Genomic DNA, 24,931 nt, shown 5'->3' with positions numbered 1-24,931 from the left:
GCCCGCCTCGGCCTCCCAAGAGCTAGGATTACAGGCGTGAGCCACAGCGCCCGGCCCAGAATTTTTTTTTTTAAGACATAGTGTCTCCCTCTGTTACCCAGGCTGGAAGGCAGTGGCCCAGTCACTATAACCTCGAATTTCGAATTCCTGGGCTCAAGCAATCCTCCTGCCTCAGCCTCCTGAGTAGCTGGGACTATAGGTGCACACCACAATGCTTGGCTGATTTTTTAATTTTTTGTAGAGATGGGGGTCTCCCTATGTTGCCCAGTCTGGTCTTCAACTCCTGGTCTCAAGTAATCTTCCTATCTCGGCCTCCCAAAGTAATAGGATTATAGGTGTGAGTCACCACACCCAGCCTCCTTAGAATATTATATATATGACAATCATTTTGTCAACAAATAAAGACTGTTTTACTTTCTTTCCAAACTCTATGCCTTTTGTTTCTTTTTCTTGCCTTGTTGCATTGGTTGGGTCCTCCAGTACAATGTTATATAAAAGTAGTGAGATTAGACATTCTCATCCTGTTTCTGATACTGGGGTGAAAGCATTCCATGTTTACCACTGAAGTTTGATGTTAACTATATATTTTTTTTCCTTTCCTTTTCCTTTTCTTTCCTCTTTCTTTTTTTTTCCCTCCCTCCCTTCCTCCCCTTTTCCTATCCTTCCCCTTCCCCGTCCCCTCCCCCCTCCCCCCACTCCTGGCCCATATAGATATACTTTATCTGGTTGAGGATGTTTTCTTCTCTTCCTGGTTTACTGAGTTGTTATGAGTAGATTTGTCATTGTTTTTTTTTTTATGTGTATTGAGATGATCATGTGGTTTCCTTTTTTTGTGAGTTTCATTGGTTGGTTTTGGGGTTTGTTTTTTTTTGAGACAGTGTCTCACTCTGTTGCCCAGAATAGAGTGCCGTGGTGTCAGCCTAGCTCACAGCAACCTCAATCTCCTGGGCTCAAGCAATCCTGCCTCAGCCTCCTGAGTAGCTAGGACTACAGGCATGTGCCACTATGCCCGGCTAATTAATTAATTAATTAATATATATATATATATTTTGGCCAATTAATTTCTTTCTATGTTTAGTAGAGACGAGGTCTGGCTCTTGCTCAGGCTGGTTTCGAACTCCTGACCTTGAGCAATCTAGCCACACCTCAGCCTCCCAGAGTGCAAGGATTACAGGTGTGAGCCACCGTGCCCAGCCTGTTTTTGGTTTTTTAATATTAAATCAACCTTGCATTCTTTGCCTGAAACCCACTGGGTTATAATGCATATTACTCTTTTATATATTGTTGGGTTTGATTTGCTAAAATTTTTTTTGTCTTTATAATTGTTTCTTTTATTCTATTGCAATCAACACAACTATTTGAATTCAGCTAAGTATCTAAGTCCAGTTTTAATAAAACACTAGCCTAAGCTTACAAAATAGACAAATTAACCAACAACTATGCATTTTGAGAAATGGTATATGCTATCAAGATCACAGGAATGCTGGATCATAGGAAATGCAGGCAAATCCTGGGAATCAACATAAAATGCATGCCTCAACAACCACTGACTATTTTGCATAATTGACTCCATCAATGAATCTGTGATTTAGCTTCCAGGTTTTCATAATTGTGCATTTATAGTAACATGCTTCAGTAACTTTAAGGTAAAATGTAATACAAATTACTGGTATAATACAATAAAGAATATCTGTGTTACACAGTTAAATCACTTTAAAGAACACTGAGTATCTACAAGAGATATCTGTGTATATTTGTATATTAAATGAGGAATATATTAGATTTAAAATGCTACCTTGTTTGCATTTTTCCTAAAATGAATTAACGTACATAAATTCTCAGTAACTTTAGTGACTGCATCTGAATATTTATTTTCTGCATATGGTGGATTATCTATTTCTACAATGTCATGATATGACATCCTTATAATTCTATTGGTGATTGTATAATATTTGTTGCTATTTAGGATCAACAATTTCAAATGATCTTTTATACTCAAATAAGACACTTATTATTTTACTTCAAGTCTAATTTTAGTTCCAGAGAAGGCAGTGCTGTCTTAAAGGCTTGGACAAGATTTTCTTTTTCTTTAACTCCAGGAAGATCACTTAACAACAAATACTTGAGGTTTCTTAAATTACTCAAAGCAATGATGCCTTTGTCTGTGATATTCCCACAGGAAATTATTTCCATTTCCAATAAGCTCTTTTGTAATTTTTCAAGTTGACCGATTTTCTGCAAACAGTCATCCTCGATATAATGACACTTGCATAGTCTCATTTTTTCAGCATGCTCTAAGTCGTCCATGTGATCAAATTCGATATTCATGATACAAGTGTCTGTGGCATCGATGGCTTGAATCTTGTATTTGTCTAGAGAGCCTGTTGGGAGGTTGTTGTAGTTCTTGTGCCACCTCTCATGGCCCCACATCGCGACAGCCACTTGGATGCTGCCCTGTCGGGGCCGACATCCTTAATGCGTTCATAATCCACTTTATTAAACACTGTATTCAACCAGCCCAAGAAGTATCTGGAGTCACATGACCATGGGAGTTTCTTTAAGCCACACAACTGCCAGGAAACTTTTCCAAACATCATCCTTTAATTTTTAGTCCTGGGTCACTGGTAGGATGGTGATGCCATTAATAGAAATCAACATCAGGACAGGGTTGTGAGTTCCATTTTTTTTCTTACAGTTTTTCATATTCTAAATATGAAAGTTTGGCAGGACTTCATATGACCCAGCAATTGAACTCTTGGGCACTTATCAGCGTTGGAGGGAGGGAGCGAGTGAGCCGGTGTCCCCCCGATTTGCTAAAATTTTATCAAGAATTTGTGTTCTGGGGCCAGGCGCAGTGGCTCACGCCTGTAATCCTAGCACTCTGGGAGGCCGAGGTGGGCCTAGGTAGGAGAATCACTCAAGGTCAGGAGTTCGAAACCAGCCTGAGCAAGGGTGAGACTCCGTCTCTACTAAACATAGAAGGAATATAATTGGTCAACTAAAATATATAGAAAAAATGAGCCAGGATGATGGTGTGTGCCTATAGTCCCAGCTATTCGGGAGGCTGAGGCAGGAGGATCGCTTGAGCCCAGGAGTTAGAGGTTGCTGTGAGCTAGGCTGAGAGCCATTGGCACTCACTCTAGCCTGGGTAACAACGCGAGACTTTGTCTCAAAAAAAAAAAAAAGAATTTGCGTTTATGATGGATACTGGTTTGTAGTTTTTTGAGGGGTTCTTTTGTTGTTTTTCCTTACTTCCTTGTAATGCCTATGATGTGTTTGGTTTTGGTATCAGGTTAATGCTAAACTCAAAATAAATTGAAGTGTTTCCTCCTTTCATGTTTTCTGCAAGAGTATGTATAGAATTGATATTGTTTCTTCCTTAGTGTTTGGTGACATTATCAGTGTGTGTGTGGAAAGTTTTAATACAAATTCAATTTGATTAGTAGAGGACTACTCAGATATCTATCTATTTCTTCTTAAATGAGCTTTAATAGATTGTGTCTTTCTAGGAATTGGTCCATTTTACCTAAAAGGTGGAATGTATTGTCAGAGTTCTTTTTTTTTTTTTTTTTTTTTTCTGGAGACAGAGTCTCGCTTTGTTGCCCAGCCTGCAGTGAGCCCGGATGTCAGAGTTCATTATATTCTGTTGTTATTCCTTTAATGACTAAAGAGACTGTGGTTATCCCCTCTCTTAATCCTGTTGTTGGTAATTTGTGTCTTCTCTTTATTTCCCTGATAGTCTGGCTAGAGGCTTATCAGTTTTAATAATCTTAAAGTACCAAGCCTGGTGCAGGTGCGTACCTCTGTAGTACCAGTTACTTGGTAGAGTGAGATAGGATAATCTCTTGAGACCAGGAGTTTAGGGATATAGTGTGGTATGATCGCACCACTACACTGGAGTGCAGTGTGAATAGCCACTGCACTGTAATCTGGGCAACAGTGAGACCTTTTCTCTTAAAAAACAAAACAAAACAAAATAACAACCTTTGGCTTCACTGATTTCCTCCCCCCCATTGTATTTCTGTTTTCTAGGTCATTGATTAATTTCTGCCCTTTTTATTTTTTAACTCCTCCCTCTGTTTTCTCTGTTTAATTTGGGCTTAATTTTAAGCAGAGGAGAATGAATATTGTATAGGAACCTAGCAGTGTCTTTAATGGCTACAATCTTTAAATCAAGCAACATGTACAAAGTCATTGTTATAAATCAACTATACTGTAGTACACGTAAGCCATTGCATATCACATGGGCACATGTTCTTATTTTTTTCGGGCTGGTAAATTAGCCTTAAGTTTATTTTAAAAATTTCCTTTAGGCCGGGCGCTGTGGCTCACGCCTGTAATCCTAGCTCTTGGGAGGCCGAGGCGGGCGGATTGCTCAAGGTCAGGAGTTCAAAACCAGCCTGAGCAAGAGCGAGACCCCGTCTCTACTATAAATAGAAAGAAATCAATTGGCCAACTGATATATATATAAAAAATTAGCCGGGCATGGTGGCGCATGCCTGTAGTCCCAGCTACTCGGGAGGCTGAGGCAGAAGGATCACTCAAGCCCAGGAGTTTGAGGTTGCTGTGAGCTAGGCTGACGCCACGGCACTCACTCTAGCCTGGACAACAAAGTGAGACTCTGTAGCAAAAAAAAAAAAATAAATAAAAATAAAAATTTCCTTTAATTTTTTTCTATATGATTGACAGATAATAAAAGCCAAAATGAGGTTTCTTTAGTTTTTCAAGTTAGCAGCCCATATATTTTTACCCTTTTATCGTGGAAAATTTTAAGCACATGCAAAAGTTAAAAGGAATTTATTAAGCCTATATGTACCCATTAAGTAATTTGAATAATTATTAACAGGTGGCCAGTCTTTCATCTGTGTCCCACCATATCCACATTATTTTGAAGCAGATCTCAGAATTTATTGTTTCGTTCATTAATACTTTTGACATATCTTTAAAAGATAAAGACTCTTTATTTTTTAAAAACACAATCACAGTGCTATTAGTGTACCTTTCCTTAAACATTAGCAATAATTCCTTTTTTTTTTTTTTGAGACAGGGTGTCACTTTGTTGCCCAGGCTAGAATGAGTGCCGTGGTGTCAGCCTAGCTCACAGCAACCTCCCACTCCTCGGCTCAAGCGATCCTACTGCCTCAGGAGGAGGAGCTGGGACTGAGTAGCTGGGACTACAGGCATGCGCCACCATGCCCGGCTAATTTTTTCTATATGTATTAGTTGGCCAATTAATTTCTTTCTATTTATAGTAGAGACGGGGTCTCACTCTTGCTCAGGCTGGTTCCGAACTCCTGACCTCGAGCAATTCACCCGCCTCGGCCTCCCAGAGTGCTAGGATTACAGGCTGAGCCACCGTGTCCGGCCAATAATTCCTTAATATCATGACATATCCAGTGATAAGCTTTAGGTTATCTTACAAAGTTATTCTTCTGTAGTGTGTTTGAATCAGGATCTAAATATGTTCCACTCAAAGAACCCATATATTGTGACTCAGTTTAGTGAAATCTGTGACATTTAAACTTTACCGGCCGGGCGTGGTGGCTCACACCTATAATCCTAACACTCTGGGAGGCCGAGGCAGGCAGATAGCTTTAGGTTAAGAGTTCGAAACCAGCCTGAGCAAGAGTGAGACCCCATCTCTACTATAAAAATAGAAAGAATTTAATTGGCCAACTAATACATATAGAAAAAATTAGCCAGGCATGGTGGCGCATGCCTGTAGTCCCAGCTACTCGGGAGGCTGGGGCAGAAGGATCGCTTGAGCCCAGTTTGAGGTTGCTATGAGCTAGGCTGACACCACGGCACTCTAGCCCGGGCAACAGAGTGAGACTCTGTGTCAAAAAATAAACAAACAAACAAACAAACTTTACCAAGGGGGAAACTGTAAAAATTTGCCTTTCTCATTATAATGAAAATCTTCATTGTAATTAAGTTTGTGAGAATCTAGTTAATGTTGTCTCCTTTTTATTGTTTGGTGTTTTGTTTTTGACTATCAGAGATCTGTTAAATTTTTTGAGAATTGATTAAGAAATTTATATCCATCTTTGTGCCAAAGCAGTGCTAGTTGAAGAATACAGTGGTGAGCAAGGCATACATTCTTCTCTATTGTTTAGTCATTTTAAAGAATAGTCTTTTGGGGGAATATAATTGATCCTGATCACTGACTCTTGGTCAACTTTTTTTTTTTTTTTTTTTTTGAGACAGAGTCTCACTTTGTTGTCCAGGCTAGAGTGAGTGCCGTGGCGTCAGCCTAGCTCACAGCAACCTCAAACTCCTGGGCTCAAGCGATCCTCCTGCCTCAGCCTCCCGAGTAGCTGGGACTACAGGCATGCGCCACCATGCCCGGCTAATTTTTTTTATATATATATCAGTTAGCCAATTAATTTCTTTCTATTTATAGTAGAGACGGGGTCTCACTCTTGCTCAGGCTGGTTTTGAACTCCTGACCTTGAGCAATCCGCCCGCCTCGGCCTCCCAAGAGCTAGGATTACAGGCGTGAGCCACAGCGCCCGGCCTCTTGGTCAACTTTTTTTAAGAAAAACAAAACCAGTTTAATAGTTAAAAAAATAAAAGAATAGTGTTTTGACTTGACATTATATTTAAAACTTTTAATTCTTGTTTTTTGATGGGCAAGGAATAAAATGTTTTCTTGATTTTGTTCATTTTGATGTGAAAAAATACCTATGCTTGAAACATCAGAGTGCTAGGTGCTATGACAGTTTTTTATATATTTTTTAATATATCCATTCCAGTTTGACTGTGTAAGACAAAGTCCTTTCCCTCAAATAGCTTAAAATTGAGTAGAAGAGGTACATTCAGTAGAAAATAATAGTGGCAAACTATTATATTTCTTATGTCCTGTTTGACTTGACTATTTTTTGGTTTAACTTCTTTCTGTTTTTCCACTTGTGTTTTATGACTGCATCTCACAGGAGAGCCTTATAGATGCAAGTGAAGACAGCCAGCTAGAAGCTGCCATCAGAGCCTCCTTGCAAGAGACACATTTTGATTCAACACAGACAAAACAGGACAGCCGCTCAGATGAAGAATCTGAATCTGAACTTTTTTCTGGCAGTGAGGAATTCATATCTGTTTGTGGCTCCGATGAAGAAGAGGAGGTAGAAAATCTTGCTAAGTCCAGAAAGTCTCCCCATAAAGATTTGGGGCATAGAAAAGAGGAAAACAGAAGGCCACTAACAGAGCCCCCTGCCAGAACTGAGCCTGGAACAGCCACAAACCACCAAGGATTATCAGCTGTGGATTCAGATATAATAGAGATGTCACCTGAAAAATCAGATGGAATAGTGGAGGGGGCAGATGTAAATGGTAAGGTACATTATAGACTTACTTTTCTTAAAGCTTGAGTGTAACTGAATGGCTTCATTTATTTATTTAAATTACTCTTCTATTAATCTTCTATTGTAAGCTCCTAAGGGTTTTTTCGTTTTTTAAATCCTACTTTTAGGACCAAAAGCACAGCTGATGTTGCGGTATCCAGATGGAAAAAGGGAACAGATCACTCTTCCAGAGCAAGCTAAATTGCTAGTAAGTATAGACATACCGTAATTTGTGGCTCAGTTCCAGACCACTACAATAAAGTGAGTCACACGAATTTTTTGGTTCTCAGTGTGTATAAAAGTGTTCACAAGGCCGGGCCCGGTGGCTCATGCCTGTAATCCTAGCACTCAGGGAGGCCGAGACGGGCGGATTGCTCAAGGTCAGGAGGAGTTCGAAACCAGCCTGAGCATGAGCGAGACCCCGTCTCTATTGTAAATAGAAAGAAATTAATTGGCCAACTAAAAATATACATAGAAAACGTTAGCCGAGCATGGTGGTGCATGCCTGTAGTCCCAGTTACTCGGGAGGCTGAGGCAGGAGGATCACTTGGGCCCAGGAGTTTGAGGTTGCTGTGAGCAAGGCTGATGCCACAGCACTCATTCTAGCCTGGGCAACAAAGTGAGACTCTGTCTTAAAAAAATAAGATAAAATAAAATAAAAGTGTTCACAAGTTTGCTGCATTGATTGACTCTTCTTTTTACAAAAGATTTTTCTGTAGGTTTCTATCAACATGTAATCCTGTTTGATAGCATTTTACTCACAGTAGAATTTCTTTCAGAATCGGAGTCAATCCTGTCAATCCCTGCTGCTGCTTTATCAACTAACTTTATGTAATATTCTAAATCTTTTGTTGTAATTTCAAGTATGTTCACAGCATCTCTACTAGGAGTAGATTCCATCTCAAGAAACCAGTTTCTTTGCTTGTCCATAAGAAGCAACTCTTCATCTGTTTTTTTGTTGTTATTGTTGTTTGTTTGGGTTTTTTTTTTTGTGTGTGTGTGTGTGTATGTTTTTAAGAAATGGGATCTTGGCCAGGTGCTGTGGTTCATGCCTGTAATCCTAGCACTTTGGGAGGCTGAGGCAGGAGGATTGCTTGAGGTCAGTAGTTCAGGACCAGCCTGAGCAAAAGCAAGCCCCTTCTCTACTAAAAAAAGAAAAATTCGCTGGGCATGGTGTCTAATACCTGTAGTCCCAGCTACTCTGGAGGCTGAGGCAGGAAGATCACTTTAGCCCGGGAGTTTGAGGTTTCAATGAGCCATGATCACGCCACTCCACTCTAGCCTGGGCAACAGAGCCAGGCCCTGCCTCCAAAAAAATTTTTTTTAAATGGGGTCTTGCTGTGTTTCTCAGGCTAGACTTGAACTCCTGGGCTCAAGTAATCCTCCTATCTTACCTGTAGCTGGGACTATAGGGTGTGCACCAGTGCACCTGGCTTGTTCAAGTTTGATCATGAGATTGTAGCAATTCAATCATATTCTAATTCTGGTTTCTTGCTATTTCTGTGATATCCGTAGTTGCTTCCTCCTCTGAAGTCTTGAACCCCTCAAAGTCATCCATGAGGGTTGGGAATCATCTTCCAAACTCATTTAATGTTGATATTTTGACCTCTTTCTATGAATTGCAAATGTTCTTAATGGCATCTAGAATAAGGAATCCTTTACAGAAGGGTTTTGTTTTTTTTTTGAGACAGTGTCTCACTCTGTTGCCTGGGTTAGAGTACCACGGCATCAGCCTAGCTCATAACAACCTCAGTCTCCTAGGGTCAGGCGATCTTCCTACCTCAGCCTCCCGAGTAGCTGGGACAACAGGCATGTGCCACCATGCCCGGCTAATTTTTTTTATTTTAGGTAGAGACGGGGTCTCACTCTTGCTCAGGTTGGTCTTGAAGTCCTGTACAAAAGGTTTTTTATTTACTTTGCCCACATCCATCGGAGGAATCTCTATGTACAGCAGGTATAAACTTACAAAATGTATTTCTTAATAAGACTTGAAGGATGAAATGCACTCCTTGGTTCATGGGCTACAGAATGGATGTTGTACTAGCAGGCATGTAAACAGCATTAATCTCCTTGTACATCTTCATCAGAGCTCTTTGGGTGAGTAGGTGCATTGTCAATGAGAAATATCTTTTTCTGAGCAGTGGGTGTCAACAGTGGGCTTAAAATATTCAGTAAATATTGCTGTAAACAGATGTGTTGTCATCTGGGCTTTGCTGTTCCAGTTAGAGAGCACAGGCAAAGCAGATTTAACATAATTTGTAAGGGCCCTAGGATTTTCAGAATGGTAAATGAGCATTGGCTTTAACTGAAAATCAACAGCTACATTAGCTCCTAACAAGAGGGTCAGCCTATTCCATTGAAGCTTTGAAGTCAGGCATTGAGTTCTCCTCTCTAGCTGTGAAAGTCCTAGATGGCATCTTCTTCCAATGTCAGGCTTTTTCATCTACATTGAAAATATGTTGCTTAGTATAGCCACTTTTATCAGTTATCTTAGCTAGATTTTCTAGATAACTTGCTGCAGCTTCTACATCAGTACTTGCTGATTCACCTTGTACCTTTATATTATGGAGATGGCTTTTTTCCTAAAACCTTATGAACCATCTCTATTTTTTGTGTGTGTGAGACAGAGTCTCACTTTGTTGCCCAGGCTAGAGTGAATGCCATGGCGTCAGCCTAGCTCACAGCAACCTCAAACTCCTGGGCTTAAGCGATCCTCCTGCTCAGCCTCCAAAGTAGCTGGGACTACAGGTATGTGCCACCATGCCCGGCTAATTTTTTCTATATATATATATATTAGTTGGCCAATTAATTTCTTTCTATTTATAGTAGAGACGGGGTCTCACTCTTGCTCAGGCTGGTTTCAAACTCCTGACCTTGAGCAATCTGCCCGCGTTGGCCTCCCTGAGTGCTAGGATTACAGGCGTGAGCCACTGCACCTGGCCAACCATCCTCTATTAGATTCCAACTTTTTTTGCAGCATCTTCACCTCTCTCAGCCTTCACAGAATTGAAAAAAGTTAGGGTCCTCTTCTGTATTAGGCTTTGACTTATGGGAATGATATGGCTTGTTTCTCTGTGTCAGCAATAAGGCTGTTTTGCTTTCTTACCATTCAGTGTGTTCATTAGAGTAGCACTTTTAATTTCCTTTAATAACTTTTCCTTTGCATTCACAACTTAGCTAACTTTTTGGTGCAAGAGGCCTACCTTTAGCCTATCTCTATTTTCTACATGCCTTCCTTTCTGAGCTTAATCATAAGTTTTTGATTCAAAGAGAGAGATGTGTAACTCTTCCTTTCACTTAAACAGAGGCCATTGTAGGGTTCTTAATTGGCCTCATTTCAGTATTCTTGTGTCTCAGGGAATAAGGAGGCACAAGGAGAGGGAGAGAGACAGGAACAGCAGGTCAGTGGAGGAGTCAGAACACAGACATTTATCAATTAAGTTCACCATCCTTATATGGATGTGGTTTGTGGTGCCCCAAAACAATTACAATAGTACATCAATGATGACTGATCACAGATCACCATAACACATATAATGAAAAAGTTTGAAATATTGTGAGAATTACCAAAATGTGACATGGGAATACAAAGTAAAGTTCATGCTGTTGGAAAAATGTCACCAGTAGACTTGGTTGATGCAAGGTTGCCGCATACCTTCAATTCGTAAAAAATGCAACATCTGCGAAATGCAATAAAGTGAAGTGGAATAAAACTTGGTACCTGTATATCTAATTGGAAGTGTTTGCTTAAAGCAGAGAAACTAATTGGAGTGAGTTCAGTGAGCATTGTTTGATGATTTTTTGAAATATGTGTTGAGTGGGGTTTTTTTGGTTTGTTTTTTTGTTTTTTGTTTGGTTTTCTTTTTTTTTTTTTGAGACAGAGTCTCACTTTGTTGCCTAGGCTAGAGTGAGTGCCTGTTTGGTTTTCTGAGATAGGGTCTTGCTCTGTCATCCGGGCTAGAGTGCAGTGGCATGATCACAGCTTACTGCAACGTCAAACTCCTGGGCTTAAGTGATCCTCCTGCCTCAGCCTCCCAAAGTGCTAGGGTTTACAGACATTCACCACAGTGCCTCACCTAGGTATTTAGTCTGATCTTTAGTTGGAAACTTAACTGTGGGAAATCTTTTATTTTTATTTTTTAATTTTCATTTTCTATTTTCTCAAATGCCTATAGTAGAATCAAGGGAAATCTTTTTTATTTTTTGGCCAATTTCTTTCTATTTTTAGTAGAGAAGGGGTTGGGGGTCTCACTCTTGCTCAGGCTGGTCTCAAACTCCTGACCTCAAGTGATCCTCCCGCCTCGGCCTCCCAGAGTGCTAGGATTACAGGTGTGAGCTACCACCCCCAGCCCAAGGAAATCTTAATTCTAATTTATTTCCTTCCCAAATTATCTTAGGCAAGTCACATAGGGTATATTCCAGTCAAGGCTTTTCTGTTCCATACCTGTATGGAATAGAAACCCAACTGAAATTATTACTTCTGAAAAAGGAGGAATTGAGGTTACTTGAAGAGTATAGTGGGCTCTTGGGTTTCCTAGTAGTTAAAACTGCCAAGTGGCTAAGAACCAAGGCTGTTTTTTGGCATGTTTTTCTTATGGGGCCTGTAGGCTTTCTCTTGTGATTCTCTGCTTCACACTATTCCTTTCTGTATACTGGTGGCTTTTCTTTCTTTCTCAGCTTGCACATGGTCCATCGTGGTGATGCTGAGGGCTTGTTCATGTAAAGTCCACAGCCATTGGGCTTTCTCACTGTTTTTCAAAAGCTGGGAAAGAGAATGAGACTGACTAGCGTAGCTTAGCTATGAATGAATCCCCTATGGATCAGGCGCACCTGGCCATTAGCTGGGGCTGGAGATAATTAGGTTGATTGTTGCAACTGTGTTACTAGAATGCAAGTAGGGTCTGGTTGCTGGTGCAAATCCTCAGATCATCTCCCTGGCATAGTGTTTGGAAAAGAATGGAGATGAGACCATAGAAACAGCCAAGTGTAGACCACTTTGTTTTTTTGTTTTGTTTTGTTTTGTTTTGAGACAGAGTCTCGCTTTCTTGCCTAGGCTAGAGTGAGTGCCGTGGTGTCAGCCTAACTCACAGCAACCTCAAACTCCTGGGCTCAAGTGATCCTCCTGCCCCAGCCTCCCAAGTAGCTGGGACTACAGGCACGAGCCACCATGCCCGGCTGATTTTTATATTATATATATATTAGTTGGCCAATTAATTTCTTTCTATTTTTATGGTAGAGACGGGGTCTCGCTCAGGCTGGTTTTGAACTCCTGACCTTGAGCAATCCGCCCGCCTCGACCTCCCAGAGTGCTAGGATTACAGGCGTGAGCCACGGCGCCCAGCCTGACCACTTTGTTTTGAGAAGTTTAGTTGTGAAGCTGTAGGGAAGAGTATGCAGTAGTCAGAGGGAAAAAGGTGACTGGAGGGACTGAGCATGTTAAGTCTGATGGAAAGCATCTGTAGAGAGGGAGTTGTTGGAGAAACCTGTAAAAGAAGGCATATCCTGTAGTGGTCTGGTTTCCGAGAAGGCAAGAAGGGATTCAGTGCATAGGTGGCAAGATGGGTCATAGGTAGAATGAAAGACATATCTTCCTTGATAAAAGGATGGAGGGAAAACTGATTAAATGTTTAAAAATCAGAATAGTAATTTTATAAACTGTGATTGGGTTTATTGAGGACACAGTAATAACCCTGTATATTTTAATATCATTTAATGGACCTAAGTTATTAGATATAGCTTTATCATGTCCCCGTGGAAATGATTATATTGGTTCCTTCACAGGGACAGGCTTTGGTTTTTTTAAAAAATAACTTACACTTAATATCTCATCTGATATGGTGAAAAAGTTATGTTTCATTAGTTAATATACCCTTTCCTTTTATTTCCTTCTGACAGATTTGTCTTTCTCTTGTTTTTCATAGGCTTTGGTGAAACATGTCCAGTCTAAAGGATATCCAAATGAACGTTTTGAACTTCTCACCAACTTCCCTCGAAGGAAACTATCTCATCTGGACTATGACATTACGTTACAAGAGGCAGGCCTTTGTCCTCAAGAGACTGTCTTTGTACAGGAAAGAAATTAACACCATGCCTGACCTCTCTCAGCTTACCCCCTTTTTCCCATTTCCTGTGAGGTACCATATCACTAAGTATGCATTTTGGCTCATAGGACCATAGAGCCAAAGTTGGGCAAGCAAGTCACCTGCCTTCTCTTTTATTTCTTGTTCTTTCCTATAATCAATCTCTTTCTCCCCCTTTTTTCTCTTTCCTCTCCTGTTTTCTTCTCTCACCCCCAACTTTCTTTCCTTTTTACTTAATCTGGTGACCAAATGTAAGTGTAAGGATAAGACCTCTCCAGTACTAGCAGCAGGAAATGTGTGTTCCAATAAGTGGTCTCTTGCACGGCACTTTTTTGGGATCAAATGTTAGTTACTCCCCAGATTCCTTTGGCAAAGAGTGGCTAGATTCAGAATAAAAACAACCTCCCTTTTTTGTAAGTCCCCATTTTTAGTAGGAAGAAGAAGTTCTCTAACACGTTTTGTTTTGTTTCATTTTTCATGTAGGAAATATCACGTAACAAAGTATCTAGGCTTTTGTTTCCATGGAAAAAACATCCCTTATCATTATTGATCATCATATTTAAATTTTTTTTCAAAGGATTCCCATCTTCCCATCTGTAAGAATTATTTCCATGATATCTGTTATTGGCAGAATGAGTGTTAAATGTGGAGTGTGTAGCATGGGGTAGCTTTCAGTGCCCTAGCCTGAGACAGTTTTATTATTACTCTGTTAATTATATTGATCCTGCTGGTCCTTGAGTGGACATTTAGTGAGCATATTCTGGTGACTGGAATAGGAAGGTGCTTGCTGTTTTTGCCAGTACAGCATATTGTTCCTTTGACCCCTCCATTGTCTGGGTCCATGGTGATCTATAGGAAGGCAGCTGGTCAATAATCATGCACAACAGTGGCTTATAATTATAACCACTATGGTTATTGATTGTCCTATGTTCTTTAAGGCATACTAGGTATGTCCCTGGGGAAAAAGAAAACATGCAGCTGAGAGTTGCTAACCAACGTCCTTCGGTTAGAAATAATGATTCATTTTTTACCCCTGGTTGGAATAGTCTCTAAAAGGCTCTGGTGACTAAATGAGCATAATTCCTCATGCTGTTTTCTTTCAAAAGGTATCAAAACTGAAAGCTTCTCTAAAGGGGAAGATCTTTAAACTCAATTCATAAGAAAAGATGAATAAGGGTAGTGGTGATGTTTAACAATAATCTTTAGATGTTGTGAGATTTTTTCTGCCAGCAAAAGCCACATTCAAATTGTAGTTAGCGAAAGGTTTTTTCAGTATTATTTAGAAGAGGCCATCTTGAATCTGTATAATACCGTTTACATATCAGTTTCAGTGTATGCTCAATTCTTATTTTGAGCTTAAAATAGAGTCCTCTGAAAGGGCAGTAATGATTCTGGTGGCAAAATCAAAACTTTAACTTGTAAAATCATAATATGGAATTTACCTGTTTTGTCAATTGGGGATTTGCATTGATTCTTCTACTTGAGGAACATAAATTGCTATTACACAGAGACCTTTAAGTTCCCATCTACTTTAAGATTGTTCTCTTGGCAACTAAGGGATTTGGGGGGGGGCGGGGAAATGCTATGTATTGCTAGTACACAATTATAGAATATGGTTTCTAAAGGTTGGATTTTGAGGGACCCTCCCTAAAGAATGAGTTATTTATCTCCTCAAGGAAATCATGGAAAATTCTGTTTATTCTTCAGTGAGTCCTTTTGAATTAATGTTCTTACATTTTTTTCTAAGTCTATGTAAGTGCTTATGTATAAGTATATAATTGTATAAATATTTATAAATATATTTATATAATTACAGTTTCATTTATACCTTGAGTCAAAGTTCTCTCTTTAGATTGGTGACTGAGTACCACTTTGGTGTCTTTTCATAGGCTCTGGAGGCTTAACTAGCAGTTTCAATTTATTGAGGAAATATGGTTTTCATGTGAATTCCTCAGTTGTATCTCTGAAGTTGGATAACATACTTGCTGTTTGAGGAATAGAGCTGTATTGTATCAAAAGTGCACTGGAAGGTAAAAAATTTGTTGGTAGTAGACAGGTCAGAAATCTAAAAATTAAGGGAGGCACAGGGTAAGAAGTAAGGGTATGCTCATCTTTGTGCTCTGATGGCATCCGTCTCCATTCCAAGCAAAGTCACAGCTAAAGCCCAATTGATAAAAAAAAAAAAATGTGAAGTCAAGAATTTTTCCTGTAGGTCTCTATTTCATTCTCTTGCCTACTAGCTTCTCTTGATGAAACATATCCAGAGAACAGGAGACATGTTCGTTAATGAGAGAATGTAGTTCTTCTCGATTCCCTGAGCACTTGCATATTCATTTATGAGAAACCAATGTGACTTTTTTGACTTGCGTTACTGTGAGATTAAATATATATATATGATTAAATATATATAAAGTGATTTAAGTAAGAGACAACATGATACATTCATCCAACTTAGATACAACTGGGATGTTTAGAGTACGAGAGGTAGAGGATTCCATTTCATTTTGAGTCAGGAGTATAATTATCTTGGGTTTGATACAGAGGCCCATGGGGAGAACTTACGGATTATATGTGGGAGGAGTAAATGAGTATTGCCTTGCTCAAGAACTTAACCCACTTATGGAGTATACTTCTTCCAGTTTGCCTTATTTCTTCTGCAAATTCCTTTGCTCTTTGAGGAGAGGTTTTATTGAATAGATTAAATGAGATCAATAATGTTAGTTAAAAATCATTCCTTATTAGGTGTTGGAAACAGCTTGGAAGAGAGTTTAAAAGATAGGAAAAGAACAAGATAGTGACGAGAACAATACAGGAAGATAGAATGAAAACTAGGAAGAAAGTGAGAGGCATAGTGTTTTTGAATTTGATTTAGAAAGGAAGAAGGGAAGAGAAAGAACAGTGCCAAATGAGGGAAGAACAGGGAACTACTTTTAAGTAACTGGCATGTGCTATGTACTTTATGTGCATTTTCTCCTTTAATCTTTCTAAAAACCCTACAAGTGTATATTTTCCCCATTTGATAGATAAGGAAAAAAACAAGTGTGGAGAACTTGTTCAGGATGTTGCAGTAAGTGGAAAATCAGAATTGGAACCCAGAACAGAGTTCATGCTATTTTAACTTTCATACTATATTCTTCTACAGCAGTGGAATCAATTCACCAAAACGATTATCTTCTCATTCATTGTTTTGCTGTGTAAATTATCATTTAGTTTTGTTTCCTTAAATCTAAGGGGAGTAGTTGAGATAAACCTTGTGGGATTTGCACTATGCCTATAAATTCTTATTTATGCTATTATTTTAAAAGGCTGATTACTAATTGCTTTTAAAAATGATGCACTGATGAAAATGTGACAGGAAAATAACTGTGTGGCATTATTTGCCAAGAATAAATGGAAAGGATAAAAAAGAATTTTATCTTCAACCATTTTTTCAGAAAAGATACAATTGTCTTTTCTGTGTCCATCCATACCAAATTGTTGAACCCTGTATGTGTATGTTTTAAAATCTTTTATAAAATTCTTCCTCAACTTTGTATATCAACAATTATTTATTGAGTCCTTATTCAAAGTTAAAAATATTTTGAAATCTAAGACCTGATTCCTGCCTATTTTATTCAGTTAGGGAGACACTACAGATGAGATAATTGGGGAACATGTAAATGTTTACCTTTCTGAGGTTGAACTATAATTACATTAGAAGTTTAGAAAAAGGAAAGAATGGTGTAGGTTTTAGTTAGGAAAGACTTCACAAAGATGTAAGTCTGAAAGGTGGCAAACACAGTAGCTCAAATTTTCTTTTGACTCACCTATATTGTTTAGCCCCACCTTTTGTAACTATTAGCTTTAAGGCATGAAGTTTTTCAATAAGGCATAACCAGTGTCAAGGTAGGAAAGGATTATTGATCCCCAGGACTAAAGATTCTTAGCAGAGATCTCACTTGTACACTTAGGAAAAATACCAGAGGGAGCCACTAGCAACTGAAAAATTAGATTAGATTTAATTTCTCTGCCCAGGTACAAATTAAATGTATAGTACATTATATATGAGATTCAGAATGGGCACTATATGAGAGTATTAGTGCACTTGGGTAACAGCTCTGCTGATTAACTGTTACCTTGTTGGTTCTATTTCTTCCTCTGAGTTTCTGGGGTCTTCATCTGAAAAATGAGAGAATTGGACTAAAGTTTTAAGTCTTTTCAAATAAAAGAACTTGTAATTTTAAAACTTGGCATGGGTAGGGAATTGTGGGGCTATTTATATAATTAATTCCATAGATATAGAAAATGGAAATGTATACATGGAAAATTACCCCTTGCAGGGGTCTGTAGGAACCCACAGATTGTAGACCACTGAATTAGATTATCTGTGAAGTCTCTTTCCACTCCAAAATTTTATGTTTCTACTCTTTTACCTTTATTTTATATTATCCCTAGGCTAATTAAAAGTGTATCTATTAATAAGATTCTTTGCTTTTTTTTTTTTTTTTCCTACATCCAGGTATAATTTGGCCAGTCACTTGATCTAACCTCACTGTGATGGTTGAAATCTCCAAAAAGGAGAGTATAATAGTTATAGATCTAGTAATGATCTTTTAAACAATTCAGTAATTTTCAAACTTAATGCTGTGTGCCTAACCATTGTTGAATAAGACTAAAATGTAAATGAGAACCAAATATGTCACTGAAACTGGAGTTAAATTTTATTTTACCCATGTGCTTAAAGTACACTGGCTGAGCTCACTGGCTGAGCTATTGTTGGGAAATTGATTTGTGTAAGTTGTAGGATTCACACTTGGTTTTGGCAGGAACAACTTTTTCAAGATCTGATTAGGCTGACTTTTAAATTTTTTATTTTATTTTATTTTTATTTATTTTTTTTTTTTTTGAGACAGAGTCTCGCTTTGTTGCCCAGGCTAGAGTGAGTGCCGTGGCATCAGCCTAGCTCACAGCAACCTCAAACTCCTGGGCTCGAGCGATCCTTCTGCCTCAGCCTCCCGGGTAGCTGGGACTACAGGCATGCGCCACCATGCCCGGCTAATTTTTTTTTTATATATATATCAGTTGGCCGATTAATTTCTTTCTATTTTATAGTAGAGACGGGGTCTCGCTCTTGCTCAGGCTGGTTTTGAACTCCTGACCTTGAGCAATCCGCCCGCCTTGGCCTCCCAAGAGCTAGGATTACAGGCGAGAGCCACAGCGCCCGGCCTATTTTATTTTTTATATTTTAGAGATGGGAGTCTCACTGTGTTTTCCAGGCTGGTCTCAAACTCCTGGCCTCAAGTGGTCCTCCCACCTCCACCTCCCACCATACCCACCTCAAGGCTGACTTTTAAAAATATTTCTTATCCCTTAGAGTATCTTCATTGTGTCATTGTTCACTGCCATGTTACCCCCACCATACTTTTTCTGATCATCACTTAACTACTCAGTAGTAAATCATGGGGTGCAGATTGATGAATAAATTATGTCTTATGTAAAACTAAAACTTGAAAGTAATGAGGGTAGGAAAAACTCAACCCATGGCAATCTTCACATAATACAAGCCTTGATGAATAGGCTACAATAAAGACAGCTGTGTATGATGAATATTCAGCTTCATTGGTTTGCCTTGCTTATCATTTCAGTTATTGTCTTGCCATGAAGCTTAGTGTTGCACAGTACACGTGCAAATAACCAACAGAATACCATACCAACATATTGATTTCTCCTATTATATAGAGGTTTGGTATTTCAATGAGGGTTATTTTGGTTTTTGACTCACCAATATGTCAGTCCTACTAGAGAGACAATTAAGAATCAAGAGTATTTTTTTTAAATAGAGATTATGATGGCCTTGGTAGTTTTCTCATGAAGTGAACTTAAGTGGTTGGATTATTAGATGTGATAATAAGACCTTTATTAGAAAATCTTTTAATCCTAACTTCTACTTCTCCATTTTCTATTCTTTATTTTTTAAAATTCATTCTCTGAAAATAGTCATGATTTTTAATGTAATTGGTTATGTTTAAGAAATTCCATTTATGTCTTAGTATGTAATATTTTTCATTTTTTATAGATCAATAAGGGAAAAATATGAGGCAAACATCGTTTCAATTTATTAAGCTCATTTTCTGTCTAGTTAAGGAGAATTCTCTTATTCCAAATAGAGAATGGCTAGATCTGTGATACTTCTCCCCCTTTTTTTGGCGTACTGATTGCTGTTGTATTGCTTAGATTCTCAGCCATTCTCATAAACATGAGTTTTGGTAATAGGCCTCGTCTTTGCCATATGATCTCAAAGTAAAGTTGGATAATCCAATATAAATTATTAAACATAATTTAGCATTTCTGTAATGAGGTATTTTCAAGAGATAATCAGATTTACTTGCAAGATTAGAGATGAAAATACCAATGATAGTATTTTGCCCAAGAAAATTACATATTAATCTATAAATATAAGACGTTACCTTGTTGTACTTAATTCCGTGGCAACAAACAGTAAGTTTTTGTTGTCTATTCAATGGTATTCCTTATTATATAAAGATCAAAATGCCCTAAGATTTTATATCCCTCATAGTCACTTGGGTTTTCAAATGGAAAGAATAGCCAAGCTAAGTAGTATTTTATCTCCATCAAAAGGTATTAATCTAACTGAGCTACCATGAGTCATTGATATATTAGACCTGGTAAGTAAAATGGATAACATTTCAAATCATTCTGACCTGGAATTGAATTCTCCCTTCATTGAATCTTTTTTATTTACTTTTTTATAAATTCACTATGGGAATCTTAACTAATAAGGGAGAGATTCTTGATCTGGAACCATTCCCTGCCATTCTGCCTTTTCTACCAAGGTAGCTGGCTTTATAGGGCATGTCACCAGGATCCATTTCAAGTTGATGCCATTAGACTGTTGATACTCAATTGGATACTGTTTTCAACAAAATGATTTTATAGTATGCTTTTCTCAAAGCTTCTGTGTTCTTAATAATGGAAAATATCAATAGAATAAATGGTATGATTCTAAATATAAATAGGTTTCTGACACTAATCATTTGCTTTTAACAACTTTTTGATAACTTACTGCCCTGTAAGTTAAGCCTCACATGGAGTGACCATTGCCACCAGAAAATTCTCTTCTACCTGCTGATTAGAGCAAAAATAGTATATGACCTCCACTTTTCAGTTAATGAGTAGCAAGCTTGTAGTAGTGGCTATTCATCTTACACATTTTGGGGACTTGGGCCTTGTTACTTTCCTAGGTTTATCCCTTCAGTTTGGAAAGACTGTTTAAAACACTTGGGTGGGAAACAGATGGTAAAGCTGTGAGGTAATGTTCTAAGTAAATAGATAAAGAGTAATGAGTACCAGTTGAAGCTAACATAGACTTTGAGGGGCTTCCATCCAAGCTTTGGCATGAAACTGTTAAACACAATTTTCTTCACTCTAAGAATCTTTTTTGCCAGAATGGTTTTCCTTTTGTTAACAAATTCTAAGCATCTCATGTCTTTTTCTTTTTTCTTTTTTTTTAAACACTTGCCTTTTTCAAATAGGTATTGATTGTTCCATGAAAACTCTCAAGAGTGTTTGTAAGCTCTGAGCATGCTTTGTATGAGTTCAGTTTGAACAATGCATTTTGAATCATCTGGGATGTCCGATTCTGGCATGTCTTCATTAATTGTGTTTTTAAACATTTTTCATGTCATTTTCCAAACCTCACTTCCATCTTATTCAGAGAGGTTAATTAAGGAATGAAATTTGTTTGGGGATGGGGATGAGGGTGGGTTGGGGCTTGAGTGAAGTCAACTTGGGATATTTGCTTTAAAGTGTTTTCTCAAGCAGTTCCTAACAGTGTTTAGAGATTCCCTGGGATGTTTGTGTACTCAGCTTATTCTGGACAAAGTGGGGGGTGGGTCTCACTGAGATATGCATTCTTAATGCAGGACAGGCTCTAAATTTAATCTATAATGTATCTTTGTTACTGTATCCAAGAAGATAATGGACAGAGATAGTGCTCCTATTTTAGTGTTTCTGGCAAGTGCTCCCTAAAATGCATATAGAGTTCTCAGTTTTCTGGGCCTTTAATCCCACGGTGCTAGGAGATATTTGTTTCTGCAGCTCTTCCCCAAAGTGGGAAGATGTCTTTGAGACCAGTGAGCAAGGGGCAACTGGACCATCCACTAAAATTTTTTTGTTCAAGACATTAGAGACCCTCCTGTATTTTTAGTAAGTGATAATAAAGGTGCTAGGGAAATCCTTAAATTTGAAGACACATGGAGGTGGTTGAAAATTTAAATTTGTAGGAGGAGAACAACCATGCCATTAGGTAAAACAGAGCTGTAACTGCTGGCTAAGACTCAGTGGAACTTCCACTTGCTGTAAAACCAGGGAAAGCTTAGATAATTGGGTGTGATATATCTATAGATACATATAGTCTATAGGTAAATACTTCCTAAAACGAGGATCTTTCAGTTGGTGATCCTCTGATTTTGGCTGTACCAAATTGTGAATATTCTTGCTGTGTTGTACCCAGTTGCTTTATATTAATACTGCAACTTGAATTGGGGGGGGAGGGGACAGTTGGGGGGGAGGGAGGGGAGTGGGGCGATAAGTCTTTCGAAGACATCAGCTCACTGTGCTGAGAGAGGGACCAAACTCAAGGAAACCTCTGATCTATAAATTCAACTGCTGCATTTTTTTATAAATACATGTAAATGTCCTGTTGTAATATTTGATCTTGAAATAAAAACAAAACTTTTCAGTATTAGTTTTTTGTGTCATTGTTTTTGTAAGATAAGACTGGATATTACTTTCATTAATGTAATTCAGAATCTAAAAGGTTGCTCTCAGCCGGGCGCGGTGGCTCACGCCTGTAATCCTAGCACTCTGGGAGGCGAGGTGGGAGGATCGCTCAAGGTCAGGAGTTCGAAACCAGCCTGAGCAAGAGCGAGACCCTCGTCTCTACTATAAATAAAAAGAAATTAATTGGCCAACTAAAAATATATAGAAAAAATTAGCCAGGCATGGTGGTGCATGCTTGTAGTCCCAGCTACTCAGGAGGCTGAGGCAGGAGGATCGCTTGAGCCCAGGAGTTTGAGGTTGCTGTGAGCTAGGCTGATGCCACGGCACTGGCCAGGGCAACAGAATGAGGCTCTGTCTCAAAATGAATAAATAAATAAAAGGTTGCCCTCATGTTTAGGACATTTAGTATTTTTTGGCAAAGGTTAGTTTGTTGTCCCATTGTCACTATAATGTTTGGTAGCAATTTCTCTGCTCCTAGCAATATGTTGAACATTTATGGTAAGCACTTAGTAAATGTTGGAATTGTTATGAAAACATAGGGTTAGCTAGCCTTGTTAGGAAAGTATGATTCTGTGTTGGATATATTTAGGCAATTCAAGTGTCTAATCTTTCAGACCAGCAATAATTACTAATAGCGATTTAAGTACTCAGTTTAAATAAGCGAAGAAAAAATAATTAGTAAACTAATGGGAATAAAGCCAGGAGATAGGAATTTATTGTGCAAAAGACAGAAATTGGTATCACTGCTTAGTTCACAGTTCCTCAGTGATCAGTTTGTGCTCCTCTTGTGGAACTGTTCCTTGTCCCCATGTTCCACCCTCACTATGTACCAAGTAATAAGGATATGATGGTGAGCAAAACAGACACAGCCACTGCCCTCAAGGAACTTTCTAGGTAGAATTTAGACAATATATTAATAAATAAATGAAAAAAAACACATTTAATTCACATAGCATGAAAAAAAGGTAGAAAAGGAGCAAAGGGGATTCTGCTTTAAATAGGATGTTGGGGAGTTAACTTTTAGGCTGAGACCTGAATGATGAAAAGAAAGTGGGCCATGCTAAAAGTAGGAGGAAAACTTCCAGGCAGAACAACATATGCAAAGGCTGTGGAGCAGGAAGGTGTTTGATGTATTTGAGGTATTGAGAGAAGGCCAATTGTCCCCCAGTGAGCAAAAGGAGTTAAGAGATTACCACAAGGCCATAGGCCCTAGTAAGAAGCTTGGGAGCCATTATTATGTGAAAAATGGTTTGGAAGAGAGAAAGAGACAATTGCAATGATCAAGATAAAAACAGGTCACTTCTCACGATAAAGCAGTTAATATATAAAAAATAAAACAGGTCACTTGGACTAGAGTAATGACAGTGGACTGGGAAGTAGTGTATACTATGCATTTTGAAGGTAAAAATTAAAGGATTTGCTGTTTGATTGCATATACGGGAATGAAAGACATCAAAAATGACTCAAGTTTCTGGAAGGTGTAGGTAATGCTATCTGCCATTGCTGAGATGGATCAAACAGGCTTGGTGGGGTAGAAGTCATTTTATTTATTTATTTTTTTTGAGACAGTCTCACTTTGTTGCCCAGGCTAGAGTGAGTGCCATGGCGTCAACCTAGCTCACAGCAACCTCAATCTCCTGGGCTCAAGCGATCCTCCTGCCTCAGCCTCCCGAATAGCTGGGACTACAGGCATGCGCCACCATGCCCAGCTAATTTTTTCTATATATATTAGTTGGCCAATTAATTTCTATTTATAGTAGAGACGGGGTCTTGCTCTTGCTCAGGCTGGTTTCGACCTCCTGACCTTGAGCAATCCGCCCACCTCAGCCTCCCAGAGTGCTAGAATTACAGGCGTGAGCCACCTCGCCCGGCCTATTTTAGATGTGTTAACTGATACAACTTGTAGGCGTATATGGGAAGTTGGACATGTGAGTCTGAAGCTTGGAGGAGAGAAAGACTGTAGTTAAGAGACTTGAGAAATAATCAGTGTTGTACATGGGGTTTATTTAGTACTATGGGAATGAATGAGATCACCGAGGGAGAGTTAAGAGTGTCCAGAGCCCAGCCCTGGGGATCACCGTGATAAAGAGATCCGGTTAAGGAGGTGCAGCCAGTGAGAGGAAAGGGACCCAGGTGGGGTGTCAAGGGAGCCAAGAATGAGGACGTTCAAGAAGGATCAAATGGCCTAGTGCTGCCCAGGAGTCAAATAAAAAGGACAGTGAAGTGTTATTAGATCCAAGAAGTCACTGGAGACTAGAAACCGCTTCAGAGTAGTGTTGGAGACGGAAGTGCAATGTGAGTGGTTTGAAGTTTACAATATCTTTCTAATAATGGAGAAAAGAAAAACCCAAAACTTCCTCTTTACTGGTTTGGTATAAATGGCAGCAGTTCTTTCAACATATCTTCCTTTTTTCCCTGCCTCCCATTAAGGGAATGTGCTCTCTTGTTTTGTCAGCTCTCAATTGCAATAAAACTCAGTTGGAGCCCACCACAAGGAGGCTGATCAGTCCTGTCACTCTTAAGAGTGACTGGGAGAGTGACTGGAAAACAGCTGGCCTGATTGTCTACCTATATCATTTTTTCCCTTTCCCTTCTGCCAGTGAATTCTGTCTTCTCTACTTCCTTTATTCCTTGTTCAAATCCAACCTCCAGACTGCACAATATCCTCCAAAATGGAACATCTGTCTCCTATTCTCCCAAGCCTTTCAGCCTTCGGAAGCCTTTTTATGG

General features: G+C 38.9%; 1 protein-coding gene and 1 pseudogene across 1 annotated transcript in view; one reads left to right on the top strand and one right to left on the bottom strand.

Moving 5' to 3' along the window:
- UBXN7 (UBX domain protein 7) overlaps positions 1-17,878 on the top strand; it is a 59,772-nt gene extending 41,894 nt beyond the window's left edge. Inside the window, exons 9-11 of the mRNA XM_012780345.2 lie at positions 6,936-7,329; positions 7,469-7,548; positions 13,262-17,878. Coding sequence (XP_012635799.1) covers positions 6,936-7,329; positions 7,469-7,548; positions 13,262-13,423 — 636 coding nt within the window. The 3' untranslated portion in view covers positions 13,424-17,878. The remainder of the gene's footprint in view (positions 1-6,935; positions 7,330-7,468; positions 7,549-13,261) is intronic.
- LOC105879818 (ATP synthase subunit s, mitochondrial pseudogene) lies at positions 1,899-2,599 on the bottom strand (annotated as a pseudogene).
- Positions 17,879-24,931: the final 7,053 nt, after the last annotated feature.

The sequence above is a fragment of the Microcebus murinus genome, chromosome 1 (assembly GCF_040939455.1).
Source record: "Microcebus murinus isolate Inina chromosome 1, M.murinus_Inina_mat1.0, whole genome shotgun sequence".
NCBI classification, from domain to species: Eukaryota; Metazoa; Chordata; class Mammalia; order Primates; family Cheirogaleidae; genus Microcebus; species Microcebus murinus.
This window is presented reverse-complemented; position numbering and strand designations above follow the sequence as displayed.